At 37.7% G+C, this 15,873-nt stretch overlaps 1 protein-coding gene across 1 annotated transcript in view; it reads left to right on the top strand.

The window, feature by feature from the left end:
* The window catches only part of MRC1 (mannose receptor C-type 1), a 91,763-nt gene that overhangs the window by 13,419 nt on the left and 62,471 nt on the right, over positions 1-15,873 (top strand). The window contains exons 3-5 of the mRNA XM_026478991.4: positions 1,393-1,566; positions 5,746-5,910; positions 14,304-14,417. Coding sequence (XP_026334776.1) covers positions 1,393-1,566; positions 5,746-5,910; positions 14,304-14,417 — 453 coding nt within the window. The remainder of the gene's footprint in view (positions 1-1,392; positions 1,567-5,745; positions 5,911-14,303; positions 14,418-15,873) is intronic.

Here is a 15,873-nt window from a genome sequence, read left to right as displayed (position 1 = left end):
GCTAGAGTGGAACTTGGTTCTTTTGACCTCATCAGGGTTTTGTTAAATAAATTGGCTTACTTCTGAAAAGGCCATTTCTGACTGAGAACTATAAATACAGCACTGAAAATTTCTTGGCTAATTTAATGAACACACAACTAACTCTGAGGTGGTCTTAATAGGTTTTCTTCATATGAAGGAACAGGAATCCCAGTGATTAAGAGTGGCATAATTATATCTAAATCCAGCATGTTCCTTAAACAATATATGATTCGGAAAACTGGTCCTGTAATATAGCAGGATAAAAGCTAGAATTGTATTTTGAAGTTCCTAACAAATAGCTAATTGGCGAAAAAGTAATTGCACAGTAAATGAAAATAAGCCTAGCTTGTCCGGAGGACTGAATAAGTACCAGTGAGTAAAGGGAAGGGAAAGAGGGTAAGGAACTTAATGTGTATGATGATTTTAATATATGTTAGGTGTTGTGCTGTATGTTTTACAAACTTTATATTGTCTAAATTGGATTTTAACATGTCTTTTAGGGACTTTTTAAAGTTATAGAATCTACAAAACTTAATTAAGAAAGAGTATTTTTATCTAGGACAAATTCTGATTATCAGCTGGTGGCGAGAGGCAAACTACTTCCCTGTAGAAGGTTATTGTTTCCCCAGGGGATGTCCCTACAGAGACACTAAACATTTTGGAGAATGTGGCTAGGGGAGTGGTGTGGTTGTCAGTGGAGATATGAGCTTCTCTAATCCTTTGGCTTCAGCCAAACCATAATCAACAATGATTTGTATTTGTTTCGATTTTCTCTTCTAGGTAAATCCAGAGCTTCCCATTTTGCTCTGATTTCAGTTTAAAGAAAGACAAATACTGATTTTCAATGGTATCCAGTGGTTTCGAGTACTTTCTTTCCATGATGTGGATTAGAGCATTATGTCCAAATTCTGACCGTTTCTCATAGTCATTGTTGAGGGACTGCAGTAGAGGCTGGCTTGACAGGAAGTGGTAGGAGGGGATTTAACTTTGGCTATGCATTTGAATTACACAGCTGTCATGCTATTTTTCCATCTAGAGATTCAATCATTCTGTGATTCCAAGGAAGAGGAAGGATGGCTTCTTCTCTGTTCTGGGGGGAAATGCAGAAGTCAAGTCAGGTGTAGGAAAGAGAAAAATCTGCCCTAAAACACAGCAGAAGTGAAGTGATACTAGAGTTGTTCCTAATACAGACTGCTGTGTATACGCAGCAAAAGATGGGGTAGAGAGAGAAGGGAAAGACCAAAGAGTTCCCGGTGTGGGGACATCAAATGTGGTCAGAAGAGTAAGACCCATTCTTTCAGCATCCTTCTTAGTGGAAAGCCACTGATCAGAAGATTGACATTCTAAGTGTGATCAACGTGTCTCTTCTAGACATGTACACGCTGCTGGGCAATTCCAACGGGGCAACGTGTGCCTTTCCATTCAAGTTTGAAAACAAGTGGTATGCAGATTGCACCAGTGCTGGGCGATCAGACGGGTGGCTCTGGTGTGGAACCACTGCAGACTATGACGCGGACAAGCTATTTGGATATTGTCCATTGAAATGTAAGTAACGTTAGCACCAAGAAGAGTTTGCCACATTTAGTACAGCACCGTGGCAATAAGACCTTGTGTTTATTGAGACCATTTTCCCTCCTCAAAGTTATTTCCCATTTATTAACTTGTCACACTCCACCACAACCCTGTGCACAGGCCATTGTCCCCACTTTGTAATGGAGAAGGTGATCCGTATTGGCTGAAGACCAGACACAGGTGGTCTGACGCTCAGCCCTGTGCTACATCACAGGACCCCTTTATTTCCACCAGCTGCTGCTTTCCTTCAATCTTTACTGCTAAGACTGTAGGGCAAATTATACTGAATACGATGCAATGTATACTGAATACCTCCCCCTGGGATGTATCTTTATTAAACCATAGATCAAAAATAAAATTTAATGCCATAAGCATGTGGTTTGATGGAGCGAGAGAGATGGGAGGGGCTCCTGACTTCTGCCTCAACAACACAAAAGGGGCTCCTGACTTTTTGCCAATGTAATGAAAAGGGCTCCTTTCTCTGAAAGTGATAGTAATGAGTAGTAATGATAGTGAATTTAATTTAAGAACAGTATCATTTATTTTAACATAGCTATGAATCAAATGGAAGTGGATTATTTTTATGCTCGAAGGATTTTTAAAATGAAAACATATTATTGCAGTAACACGAAATAAGTGGCTTTGCATGATATTGATGGGAAGCAGGCAGAAAATAAGAATTCTCCTGTGTTCCTTCCACACTCAAGAGTCTGTGAAGAGGGGCACCTGGGTGGCTCAGTCGGTTAGGTGTCTGCCTTCCGCTCAAGTCATGATCCTAGGGTTCTGGGATCGAGTCCTGCATCGGGCTCCTTGCTCAGTGGGGAGCCTGCTTTTCCCTCTGTCTCTCCCCCTGCTCATGCTCTCACTTGCTCATTCTCTCTCTCTCTCTCAAATAAATAAAATCTTGGGGAAAAAATAATCTTTAAAGAAACAGTGTAGCAGGTTTAGGGATGGTGGAGGAGGGGTTAGAGGAGGGCATCAGCCTTGGGAGGCAGGGCTGGGACTGAAGAAGGAGGCAAGGGAGGGGTTCTTTCATTTTCCCTGTCAGCCCCACATCCTCAGCCTGCTGCCAGCTATCCCCTTCCTTTTCTCCCCCCCCAAACATCTTACTCCCTGACCTTTTGCTCATTCAGACTTTATGGATCACAGCCGCTCCTGTTTTGTGCTATTACCCAGAACTCTTTCTCCTGCTGGCCAGCAAGGGGGGGGGGGCGGTGCAGGGGAAAAGTCTGGGTGCAGATGCAGTGTGGGATGGTTGTAAGGACACCTGAATCACAATAGCATTGTTTACCGCTGAATTTTGGGGACCACACATCCACCCACAATCACATTATTCCAAGCATTATTATGAAATAATTCACAAAATTGTTTTAGTGTCTTAAGTTAAATCCCAAAGTCTAAGAATCGTACTTATTTCTCTCTTTTGATTTATAATCCCACTTAAAATAAATTTGATTTTTCAACTCCATATATTATTATAATTCTGTTCTGTGTGCAGTCCCTATGTTCTGGGTGAATATCTACAAAAACAGGCTTCCCATTCATGGCAACGCTGCTCTCCCGTTTTGGGTGAAGTAATTGTATTTGCCTCTCTTATAACAACTTTTATAGGTTTGATTCCCATGAAAGGCTTATAGATGTCTGACCTCTATAGTAGATATCTTCTGTTGGAATCAAGCTACTTTTCCCCCTAAGATAAAGCAGTACTTGTTTTCCAATGATTGAGGAGTGTCTTTCACCTTTACTTACTAGGAATGATATTTTCTAAATCTGTTGTCATGGAGTTTCTTGGGGGTGTGGATTTCGTACGTCTAACTATAGCATCTTGCACTTAAGTGGTATTGATGAAGGGGCTGTTGGATATTTGTATGATTTAATCAGTCATTAAATAGAAGACAAATGGCCAGTCACTAATAACAAAAAACTCCACACACACACACACACACACACACACACAGAAAAAAAACTTCACAACTTTGGGATCAATGTGTGTTGGAGGGATATCCTGAGTATTCTTTTGAATAATCTTTTGAATAATTCTTTTGAATAATCTTTTAGTCTTATTACTTCTAATTTATGTCTTCAAAGCCTATATATATGTATGTATATATATATATTCTATAGAAATATATAGAATATATACATATTCTATAGAAATATATAGAATATATACATATTCTATAGAAATGTAGTTAAATGTAAAGTAAAATAACTATAGGGAATAAAAAATTGTTTGATTTCAATATGCATTAAAAATTTAAAGCACATTTTATACATTTCATGCCTTTCTTAAAGGGCTTTGTGATTTCCCAATCTACTTCATTTTCCTCGCTTCATGTTCCTTTCAAAAAAACCTTTTATTTTATACTAGCCTTAAACTAGTAGGTTTAATACAGGAAGACGAGGTACCAGTTATTGACCTAGTGACATTTTAATAAGTGCTTTTCATTGTCCTTTGCATTGTTTATTGTAATGTTTTCCTTCTGTTTAGACATTTATTTTAAAGTATCATGAGAACAGGAAAAGGAAAAGACCCTTTCTCTCAATTCTCCATAGCTTGCAACTTTTGCTTTCCACATCAGTTGTGCTGGTTTACTGCAGGAATTTGAACAATCGGGGGAGGTGTAGACTCAGCAAACCTATACATTCATTGAGAAATAGATCTTAATTTCTTGATCTAAAGTACAAAGTATACTTTCTTTAAATAAAGAGAAGAGTCAAATTGCATTTCCTTCTTTGTTCATGTATATCCCTCTCTTCCATTCCTGAGCAAGAAAATAATCCCCCTTGTTTTTTGTTTTTTTGTGTGTGTCTCACATTTTCTACCATATTAGAACTCCACATTTCTAAAAATATGTATCTTCAAGTAGCCCTCCAATCAGTCTCATTTGAATGATCTCACTTATGTGGAGAGAGTCCATCTGGATATGGAACTAGTAAGATCTCAGATCGTGATCATTTAAATTGAACATTACCAATTCAAATTTATTTTTATGTAAATATATAGTAATTTTATAATGAAAACATCTTAGAAATTTCTATGTTGTTGCCTGGATGGAATTTTGGGTTATTTTTCTTCCTCTTTGATGTGCCGTGGAACCACAAGTTTCATATCATAGTCTGTGTGATGTATCTGAAAAAGATCACTTCCTTGTCACATCCAAAGATTCATGACATAGGCTATATGCTTTTGGGAAACTGCCCAACTTCTTGGCAGGTTGAATACTTCTCAGAAAATTTGAGAAGTTACATGATTCCTTTTCTTTTTTACAAAAAAGTGAAGAAATTATTACTCCCTAGGATTCGTAGGTAGAATTTAAATTATTAAAAAGAGAAAAGGGATGTTTTTATAACATGAAGCACACAGAAATACTTCATTTGTTGACTAATTGCCCAAACATCTTATAGGTAACACACTATAAATAATATTTACCCGTCGATACTATTGGCCTTTCATAATGTATAACTAAGTTTAGAGACTGTACTGGGAATCATAAAATAACAGGGCAAAAATAAGCTCAAAGAATTATTTTTTACTCTGAAGGAAGGAAAACTAACAATCAGCCTCTACTATTGCCTGGGGCTACACAGATTTAATATATCCTAGAGGTGGGAAAATAAGGACAAACCACCGGTGAGTGACAGTGCCTGGATGTAGGTCCAGGTCAGCCTGGTGGTGAGTCCATGACGTGGCCTTCTAACGCCCATGCCTTTGGTCTAAAAAGACCCAACTAGAATGTACAGGCAAAATATCCACTTGCTGAGAGAAGATATATATTTTCTCTTGCCCCTCTATTTTTTTTCTAGATTAAGGAATTTGACCTGGCATCTCTATTCTTAGTATTTGCATTGGCCTCACTTTCCAACTCAATTGATCCCAAATATTCAGACACAAAAATAGGGAGACAGTGCCTCTCTTTTCCTTTCTTAGGCAAATGAAAAGAATGAGATGCGGTCAATCTTTTGAAAACTCCCTCTGTTCATCAGAGGAGTGAAGAAAATCTCACAGGCACTTCAAAAATAAGTAAAAGAACAGAAAGGAAAACCAATAGGCTTCTGACAAAAATGCTACTAGAATCATTTAAGAAATATTTTTCCCTGAAAGTCTTTTCTATGCCTAATGCAGCCAATCGCGTTTGACTTCTTTTACAGTCGAGGGCAGTGAAAGCTTATGGAATAAAGACCCGCTGACTGGCATTTCCTACCAGATAAACTCCAAATCTGCTTTAACTTGGCACCAGGCACGGAGAAGCTGCCAACAACAGAGTGCCGAACTCTTGAGTATCACGGAGATACACGAGCAAACGTACCTAACAGGTAATGAGGGCAAAAGCAAAGAGGTTGCAAGTAAGATCACGATGATTTTATTTCCGTCTAGTTTACCTTAGAAGCAGACAGCACATGCGATTATCGACATCAGGATAGAGTCAGTCCTGAGCAGATGTCACAAAGTTGAGGGGGGGATGCAAATGTGCCCCTGGAATGGCAAATAGGTTTTTGTCTCAGGATTTCTTCCATCAGTTGTGACAGTCTCGAGAACCTGTGTTAAGAAGGATCCTGAGAATGGATCTGGGCTCAGAATAGAAGAGGTCAAAATCAAAAGGTGATGTTCTTGGACACGGCAAGGGGACTGTGCTGGTCAGGAATTCCAGGTCTATCCTGAAGCCAGAGGTTTTGCATCAGCATCATGGGAGTCAAAAGGAGAAATGGAAGTAAAGGCTCTTGCTGCAAAAGCAGGGATGAGTCAAGAGCAGCTCGGAAACTCTGCATCCTTTCGGCTTCCTGTCTCTCAAACTCCCAGCCTGTACAGGATTTCAGGCCTTATTGGTATTCTTTCCACAATGTGTTTGTTTTTTTAAGCGTCTGTTCTCGTAGGACTGTGAAGAGGGAAAGCACGAATGTTTGCTTGTGATGAAAGTATTTGTTGTAGCTTCTGAAATCCACACTTGGGGAACAGAGAGATTAGGAGCAGAAATGAGCGGGGAGAAAAAGCATCCTCAGGCCCCTGTTCCAGAATCCCCTCCCTCCAGTTCACCCTGACACTGCTACCAGATTAATAGATCTCTGATCCTATGACTTACCATGTTCAAAAATCCTTAGTAGCTTATTTCCTATCAAATCGTTAACAAAGGCGTTTGCCTTTGCCTGGCCTTCCGAGCCTGACTGCTATTTCCCTTCATGCATTTTGCAGTCTGGACAGAAGAGTTTGGGGTTTCTCACCTTTATCTAACACTTTATCTAACACTTCCTCACTGCTACATCTTTTCCCATGCCATTTCTTGTACCTGGAATTCCCAAAATTTCATCCAGCTGAAATGCAGTCTTAGCCATTTCTATCTGCATTTCTCTTAATTGTTTACTGCTTTTATAATAGCTACATACATTTGTGTCCCACTTCCCCTGCAAGACTAGAAGTACATTTGTAATTTTTTATTCATTCATTCATTCATTACAGTGGCTGGTGTCTGTGTGTGAGGTATTACGCAAGGTCCTAGGGACACAATGGTGACCAAAGCTGGTCAAAGCAAGCACCAGGAGCTTAAAGTCCAGTGGGGAAAACAGACATAAACAAGAAAAAAAAAAAAAACAGGTAGATACAAATTTTAGTAAGTGCCATGAAGAAAGCAAACTGAAGGCTGTGTGGAGAATGGATTATAGGGGCAAATGGCTGAAAATCAGGAATATCTTATGAGTATTAATGCTCCCCAACCAAAGAGATTCACATGGAACCTTCTAAGGAAGAGAGTCTCAAAGAATGTTTGCTGCCTGACAAATGATGGTGGAACACAGTAAAAAGAATTATTTAGAAATTCAGCCTCATGTGTAGACAGGTGGTCGGTTTACAGCAAGAAGACAGTAAGTGCTGTGGCCCTTCAATGTCAAGTTGCTTATTAATCACCAAGGAACTTGGTTAAAATGAAGATGCGTGGGCCCAAACTCCAGAGATGCTAGATCAGTAGAGGTGCCATGGGGCCCAGGAAGCTGCATATTGTCAAACTTCTAGGTGATTCTTGAGCAAGTGGTTGAAGGAGCACCATGTTAGAACCTGCTGTGTCCGCAATGCCTACCCATTCCAACCGACCAGCCCCCAGGCAGCAGCGTGCAGGAGTAAAGAGAGTCAGCTCTGGAGCCCGACTGCCTGGGTCTCGGCTCTTTGATGCCGTGAAGCTTCTGGGCCTCAGTGATTTTCTCTGTTAAAGGGGAGAGTGTGTGAACCAACACGAGGGATAGAGCGTGTCCCCACCTTGGCCTCTTTTTCTCTTTTTGGGGTACTCTTCATTAACTGGACCATGTTTCTCCTGTAGGTTATTACTATTTTTTAATTGAATTTGCAGATGTTTATTGCATTCTCTTTTTGGAGGAAAGAGGTAACAAACATTTATTTAGCAAAACCTTGCAAAATGCATTTTTCTATTCTTCCTCCCTTCCTGAGGACTAAAACATGAACTGCTCCAGGGTAATGAAATCTTTCCTGCCACAGTTAGGTGCCAGGTTTAACATTTATTAATTGTCTCCTTTCGGTACAGGCAGCCATTGACCATTTTCTTTCCGTTATTATTACCGAGACTGATAGGAGAAAAGTAATCTGGCCTCACTGTGTATTAGTAAACTCAGAGAAGGAATTATGCCTCAAGTCTGCTCAATTATTCTGTTTTGTGTTGGTCTGGGGGGCCTTCCTAGTATTGGGGCACAGTATCAGAGCGATTAATATTTATAATATTATAAGTATATATATATAAAATATTATATATAAATATATATTATATATAAATTATATATAATTTTTATATATAAATTTTTATATAAAAATTATATATAAAATATATAATTATATATAATTTATAATATTATAATATTTATAATATGTCTAAAAATAATGACAGAAAGCACAGAAAGAGACAAAACCAAATTCATGTAGATGATCAAGGAAGAGAAAAGATGACTTAAGACAACCGAGGTGTTTTCTGTGCATGCTGGCATGGGTGAGAGAAAACTCTACCAGAGTTGAAGTGGTTTCTAAGTCAGTCAGAGAAAGACGAATACCATGGGATTTCACTCATATTTGGACTCTAAGAAACAAAACAAATGAGCAAAGGGCAAAGCAAAAAGAGAGAGAGAAAGAGACAAACCAAGAAACAGACTCAACTACAGAGAACACACTGCTGGTTACCAGAGGGGAGGAAGTTGGGGGGTTGGGGGAAATTGGTGATGGGGGTTAAGGAGAGCACTTGTGGTGATGAGCAGAGCAGGAATTAAAATAAAACCTTAAAAAAAAAAAAGTTAAAATGGTTTCAGTTGGTTTTTTTAAAAAAAAATTTTTAAGGGACTCTGAGTTGTATTATCTTGGCTCTTCCAAGTTTTACTTGTTTTCTGGCTTTCTGGAAGCCGAGGGACAGAACACAGGTTACTTTTTACCTGCCTTCAGCAGCTGCCTAGAGGACAGGGGTGATGTGGGTGGGACAGCAGCTCCAGCTTGGGCCTCGGGAAATGCTTTCCTAACCAGCCAGTGCCACGAGTATGACAGTGTCCCTCGGGAGCGCAAACAAATACTAAGAGATTCCCAGGCCAAGTTCACCTCAGATACTTATTTGACTCTTATCCAAGTCTCTGGAATTTTAGCCAGCACATTTTAACTGAAATCTGGATAAGAATGATTTCACTAATGAGACTTGTAGTATTTCCTGCTTTTCTTTAAGTCAAAAATATCATGCATTAGGGGGGGAAAAAGCCTAAAGGGTAACTCATAAAGTGAAACAGAACTTCGTTTTTTTGGAGGGAAGATAGTCAAGACTTTCAGGATTTATTGGGATGTAGTGGGGAGGAATCTAGAAAATAATGGTGTGAGTGTAGGATTGTGATCTACTCCCTTTGGGGAAATATGCCACTAAAATAAAAAAATATATCCACAAATAGTTATACTTTTAAAATCAGATTTATTTTCTGTGAGGATTGTGAGCAGTGTAAATATCATTTTTTTAAATGTGTAAACCGTTTTTATGACTCAGATACATTTAGCTGTCATTTATTGATCGGTTGCTTTGTGCCAGACACTGGGTTTTCTTTCTAAAGCTCACACCAACCTCCTGAATGAATACTATTGTGTCTACTTTATAGATGAAATAACAGGGAGAAGCTAGAAACTTTGCCTACTGCCTCCTGTTCAGAAAATAGTTGGATTGGAACGGAGTACTGTCTTTACATTTCATTCTGCCTGGGTCCCACTCACGAAATGAAGAGAATTTCTAATTAAAAGAACCCTTAATTTAGGTGTCAGCAGCTCCTTGTTCTGGTGAACTTCGTCTAAACTGGCAATCTGATTCCCCCTTGTCTTCAGGGCTTAGCGTCTGCCTGGCAGCAACTTCTTACATCATTCACGATCGATGCATCATCCTCATTTCTGCTTCTACCCCCAAAATGCTGGGAAGCTATTTAATCCTCAATTCCTGAATCAGAGTGATAACTACATATGTGCAGGATTAGGATTTACAGAACTGAAAGAAGGTGTAGGAAGTGAAAGTTGGCTTGTCTACTTGATTGTTTTTGGTGCTGTCTGGAAAATGAATTGGACCACAATGCAGAAGAGATGAAAGCTAAGGGTAACATGAATACATCTTCTATTATAAGCAGGTTCAAAAGGAGGTGCATAACCATTTCAGACAATACATCCTGGAAAATCGAGAACTAAACAGTTCAGCATGTGGAATTGATACTTTGTGTAGTAATGCTAAAAAACCCCTTGTTTCCTCTATGACATTACAAAACCACATTAGAGAAAGAAATTTGTGGATGGTGCTCATTTGCTTTAAGTGATGATATATTTGACACAAAATTTGAATTTTGTTTCTAATCACACTTTTTAAAAATTTTATTTTAATGTTTTTTTATTATGTTATATTAGTCACATCCCTGGTTTCTGATGTAAAGTTCGATGATTCATTAGTTGCGTATAACACCCAGTGCACCATGCAATAGGTGCCCTTCTTACTACCCATCACCAGTCTATCCCATTCCCCCACCCCCCTCCCCTCTGAAGCCCTCAGTTTGTTTCTCAGAGTCCATAGTCTCTCATGCTTCATTCCCCCTTCTGATTAACCCCCCTTTCTTTATTCTATGTTCTATAGATGAGAGAAATCATATGATAATTGTCTTTCTCTGCTTGACTTATTTCACTTAGCATTATCTCCTCCAGTGCCGTCCATGTTGCAGCTAATAACATTTTTTGACAGCCTTGATTCAACATAGAGTAATAACAATAATAATAATAATAATAATAATAATAATAGTAATAATAGCTTACATTTATTGGGCACATATTATGTGTTAGGCCTTTGTTTAAGAAGTATTTAATTTAATTCTTCAAAACAATCCAGAAGTACTTAGAGCAGATGTGGGATGTCAGAGGATAGATAATACCTTTAAGAAGCTATCATCTTTGCTTGGCTATGCCAAACAGTAATTTAAGCAATCTCGGGCAAAATCTACTTTAATTCTTCCTATAATCAGTGAATTACTTATAGTTTTGAAAACTTATAAATGCTTGTATTTGTAACTAATAATTTTTTTAAAAATACACGAGTATTTGATTTGCAGGAATAGCTGTATTTAGCATTTGTGAAATGCTACTTTCAGCATCATTTTCTCTAGTATACTCCTCTGTAAGTATAGAGATTATTATTCAGGTGACTACAAGTTTAAATAATCTATGAAAAAAATCATTCCATGTTCAGTGGTATTTAACAGAGTAATTACTAACATAAAATGCAGTGTATGACACTGATCCCAGAATGATGTTTCTTTTTTAAAAAAAAAAGATTTTATTTATTTATTTGACACAGAGAGAGAGCACAAGTTGGGGGAGCAGCAGGCAGAGGGAGAGGGAGAAGCAGGCTCCCCACTGAGCAGGGAGCCCGATGCAGAGCTCCATCCCAGGACTCTGGGGTTATGACCTGAGCCGAAGGCAGACGCTTAACCAACTGAGCCACCCAGGCGCCCCCAGAATGATATTTCTAAGGAACAGACTAGTAGACAACTGTTTCCTCTTGACACATTATAAATTACCTATTACATAAATGAGATAGGACAGAACTTTTTAGTTGATTTCTTTAATTCATCCGAAAGTGACCAAAGTAATATTATAGTACTCATATGGTTTTAATAACTATATGTAAAAAATAATAAACTAAAAGGTAACCATTGATAAGATAAATAATTATAAACTTAATTTCATATGAATGAATTTTTATCACATTATTATTATTTTTTCAGATGAATGCAGTCATACTTGGTGGTGCTCACCCCAGAGATTTAGGACTAAAGAAATATAAAGACTCACCCTTTTGATAATCTCATCTCCTTGGTAGAGATTACAATAAACATTTCTATTTTTTGGTAAGATTCCAACTTTGGAAAACCAAAAGCTGAGTCTTCACAGGTGTTAGGAGTGAGTTCCGGCATGGGCTATTGTTTGGAGAGGAATGACATGTATCAGAAATAGCTGTCTAATTCACTGTTGTTTATTTAAAGGTGCTCTAACATTTAAAGTTATCTAGAAAGGATTTTATAGTAGTAACTCACAGGCAAAATTAATTTAAACAGGGGTTGAATCCAGGGGAGAAACGACATTGAATCTTGGGTTCCAATCCTGATCTGCTTATCCTCTGCCTCTCCCCATGTTTCTTAAACTCTCTGTCTTTAGTTTCTTCCTTGGCAAAATGGAGAGATTGGACTAGATACTTGCCAAGGTACATAAAGTACCTGTCTGTAAGAGCTGTGCTAACTCAAACATTTTTTCTAGAACACTGGATAAAAATGAGTGAATCTGAATTAATTTCCACTGATTTTTAAATTCTAGTATTTAATTTCATCCCATTATTATTTTATTACTCTATTTAAAGAAATCATACAGCAGGTTTTACTTTTCAGTAAATAGTTCCGGTATTGAATTCAGTTCAGTTTGTTAAACCTCAACCTACCTAATCAATATCAACCTAATCAGTACCTTCAAGTGGATCTTTAGCCTGCCCTTTGCTCTCTGCCAGACGCTGAGTAAACTGAGTGCAACATTCAGGTCACATGATCTCTAAGACCGTCATCTGCACTTTTATGGAAGTGGGTGCAATAAATGTGAGATCTGATGATTTGGCTCTGAGTCACTGTGACCTCCATTCATTTGAAATGGTGACATGAATGTGTGCTTACCTGAGCTAATGAAAAATTGGGGAAAATATTAGTGACTTTGACATAGCTCAGTTGGCATGAGAACTATCGAGTCTGGGTTTTGGTGTCATCAAACCCCTATCATAGTTTGTGAGGATTAAATGAACACATACAGTGCTCTGAATAGAATAAGTGGTAATTCTCATTATTGACAAGAATACCAACTTAAGTTTGGTATTTTATTAAAGACAAGGGATAGTTTTGTTTTTTATGACCTCTTTTTTTTATAATTATGTTCAATTACCTAGCATATAGTAAGTACATCATTAGTTTTTGATGTAGTGTTCAACAATTCATTATTTGTGTATAACACCCAGTGCTCATCACCACACGTGCCCTCCTTAATGCCCATCACCTGGTTATCCCATCCTCCCACCCCCTCCCTTCTGTAACCCTCAGTTTGGTTCCCAGAGCCCAGAGTCTCTCATGGTTTGTCTCCCTCTATGATTTCTTCCCATTCAGTTTTCCCTCCCTTCCCCTGTGGTTCTCTTTTTAATCAACTGAAAACAATGTAGAGAGAACGGAGAATCTGTGTTTTTTTTAAAGTATAGGTAGGTAACAAATGAGAATGTTTGACACCAGAGGGCTGAGGTCCATGTGACTTGTTTTTTTATTCTACATCAGCCCCGCCTAATCCCTCCCACCGCACAGAGTTTGAAACATTGTAATTATGATTTATGAAGTGCCTAAACAAAGTGTTGTTCATGTTAGCCAAAAAAATCTGCTTAGACTTTAAAAGCAAAATATTAATGAAAAGAAAAATTGATTTTTTAAAATGTCATGAAATAAAATTCTCAGAATAAGTTCTGGAATGTAAGGTTAGGTAATAATTTATGAGAATGATAGATGGAAATGTTTATTTAACGTTTTTATGATAGAAAACTTTGTATTTCATTCATGATACATCTTATTTGTACTCTAGGTGCATCTGGGTGGCTCAGTCGGTTAAGCGTCTGACTCGATTTCAGCTCAGGTCATGATCTCAGGGTTGTGAGATCAGGTTCTGTGCTCAGCATGGAGTATTCTTGTCCCTCTCCCTCTCCTCCTTCTCACTCATGCTCTCTCTCTTTCTCAAATAAATAAATAAATAAATAAATAAATAAAATCTTTAAAAATCTTATTTGTACTCTACAATGAAGTAAAAATGTTATTATTTGATGAGAGAGTCTTATCCAAATTAAAAGCACACTCTTACCACCGATAGGAGTATTCAAGACGTTGGGGTTGAAGCCTGGTCGTATCTGGGTTAGAAGCTTAGCAAGACTCTTACTAGATCTTATTAAGAATCTTACTTAGTCTCTCACCTCGTTTCTTTATCTGCCAATGGTGGTAGTAGTTGTACTTACCTCCAGAGAATCCAAGGAGAAATGTTTGCATGTTTTTTTTAGTACTTCCCTCAAATACATTTTGATCTGAGCACTTAATTCTGAATTCGATTCCATTGTCTTTTCCAAACATCAGTCTTGTTTTTTGTTTTTGCTTCCGTTCCATAGGATTAACCAGTTCCTTGACCTCAGGACTCTGGATTGGACTTAACAGCCTCAGTTTCAACAGTGGATGGCAGTGGAGTGGTGGCAGTCCATTCCGATATTTGAACTGGTTACCAGGTAGGGTCCAGCTTGTCTATGGATAATTCATCTAGATTTAATTTATCTGGATACCATGGAGATCTTCATCATCTCACATGGAGAGCTCAAAGAAAAGAGTTGGGAGACTACCAAATGTAGTCCATTTCTCACGTTGCTTTGAAATCTGCCAACTGGATTTGCATATACTAAAACCATATGGTTATACCTGCTTCGTGCGTTAGGGATTCATCTGGCAGGATTATCACACAAATCAATACAGAACTCCATTAAAGTATATATTCTCTGAGTATCTTTGATTTGCTAGCTATTATATTCAAAATCAAATTATCGAATTTTATAATGTGCTTATATATAAAATGTACACTTATGAGATATATATACTATAAAATGCTATATAGTATAGTCAAAGATTTTATATGTGTTTATTTATATTTACACACACACATACTATGAACTTAAGTGAATATGAATTATTTGGGGCTGGACGATTTCTCATTATCTTGAGCCCTGAGATATTTGTAATATTTCTGTCATTGTTATAATGATCTTAACATGATTTTCTCCTGTTGTTAATCTAATGTAGTTGGATTAAAATAATATTTCAGACACAGATGATAATCCACGCTAGCATAGTAATTCATTAGTACTTTTGTCGGCAATTTGTAGTTTAATTGTAAAAAAAAAACAATTGGTTGATGATTAAGCCTTCAACAGCTTTCTAATTTTTTGGAAGACAGAAAATATTCTGAACTAATTATGTCTACATTTTTATAACATACAGGTAACAGAACATAAAGGAGACTAAATAATAAATGTGTTTTACATATACAGCAGTTATTCAGAGAAAACAAAAGGACCAATAATGACAAAAAAACTTTTACCTTATTCACAAATGCCAACACTTAGTAGCTGCTTGAGGCATTCTACTGAGTGTGATTCAGAACTCCCCACCCCCACTTCCAACCACACCCTGTACTAACGTTGGCTTATTAGCAAAGAATACAATAATTAATGACTACTAATGTCTGCACGGGTGTGGAAAAGGATGGGTCACATTTTCATTTACTAGTTCTGCTGTGAGAAAATACGGATGTAGTGTTTTTTCATATACTCAGACTTCTTTCTTAAAAGCCACTGAATGGCTTTGCACTTGGCTTAGGAAATTAAACTCTCTTCTATGTTACTGATTTATGGTATTTAAAGAAAATGAAAACTTCGAAAAGAAAGGAAGGAAGGAAGGGAGGGAGGAAGGAAGCAAGGAAGGAAGGAAGGAAGGAAGGAAGGAAGAAGAGAAAAAGAAAGAAAGGGAAAGAATGTTCAGAGTAGATGCTAAAACACAAAAGGGAAATTTTAGAGGATACATTTTGGTTTAAATTGACATGCTTTTACTATGAAATTCCACTTCCAATGCATTCCTTCAATGCATAGTTACAGGGCTGTCACTAGAGTCAGCTCTGCTTTCCTCTATAATATG

This window comes from Ursus arctos, unplaced genomic scaffold (assembly GCF_023065955.2).
Source record: "Ursus arctos isolate Adak ecotype North America unplaced genomic scaffold, UrsArc2.0 scaffold_30, whole genome shotgun sequence".
Taxonomy (NCBI): Eukaryota; Metazoa; Chordata; class Mammalia; order Carnivora; family Ursidae; genus Ursus; species Ursus arctos.
Note: the sequence above shows the minus strand (reverse complement) of the source record. Positions and strands in the feature narration are given on the sequence as shown.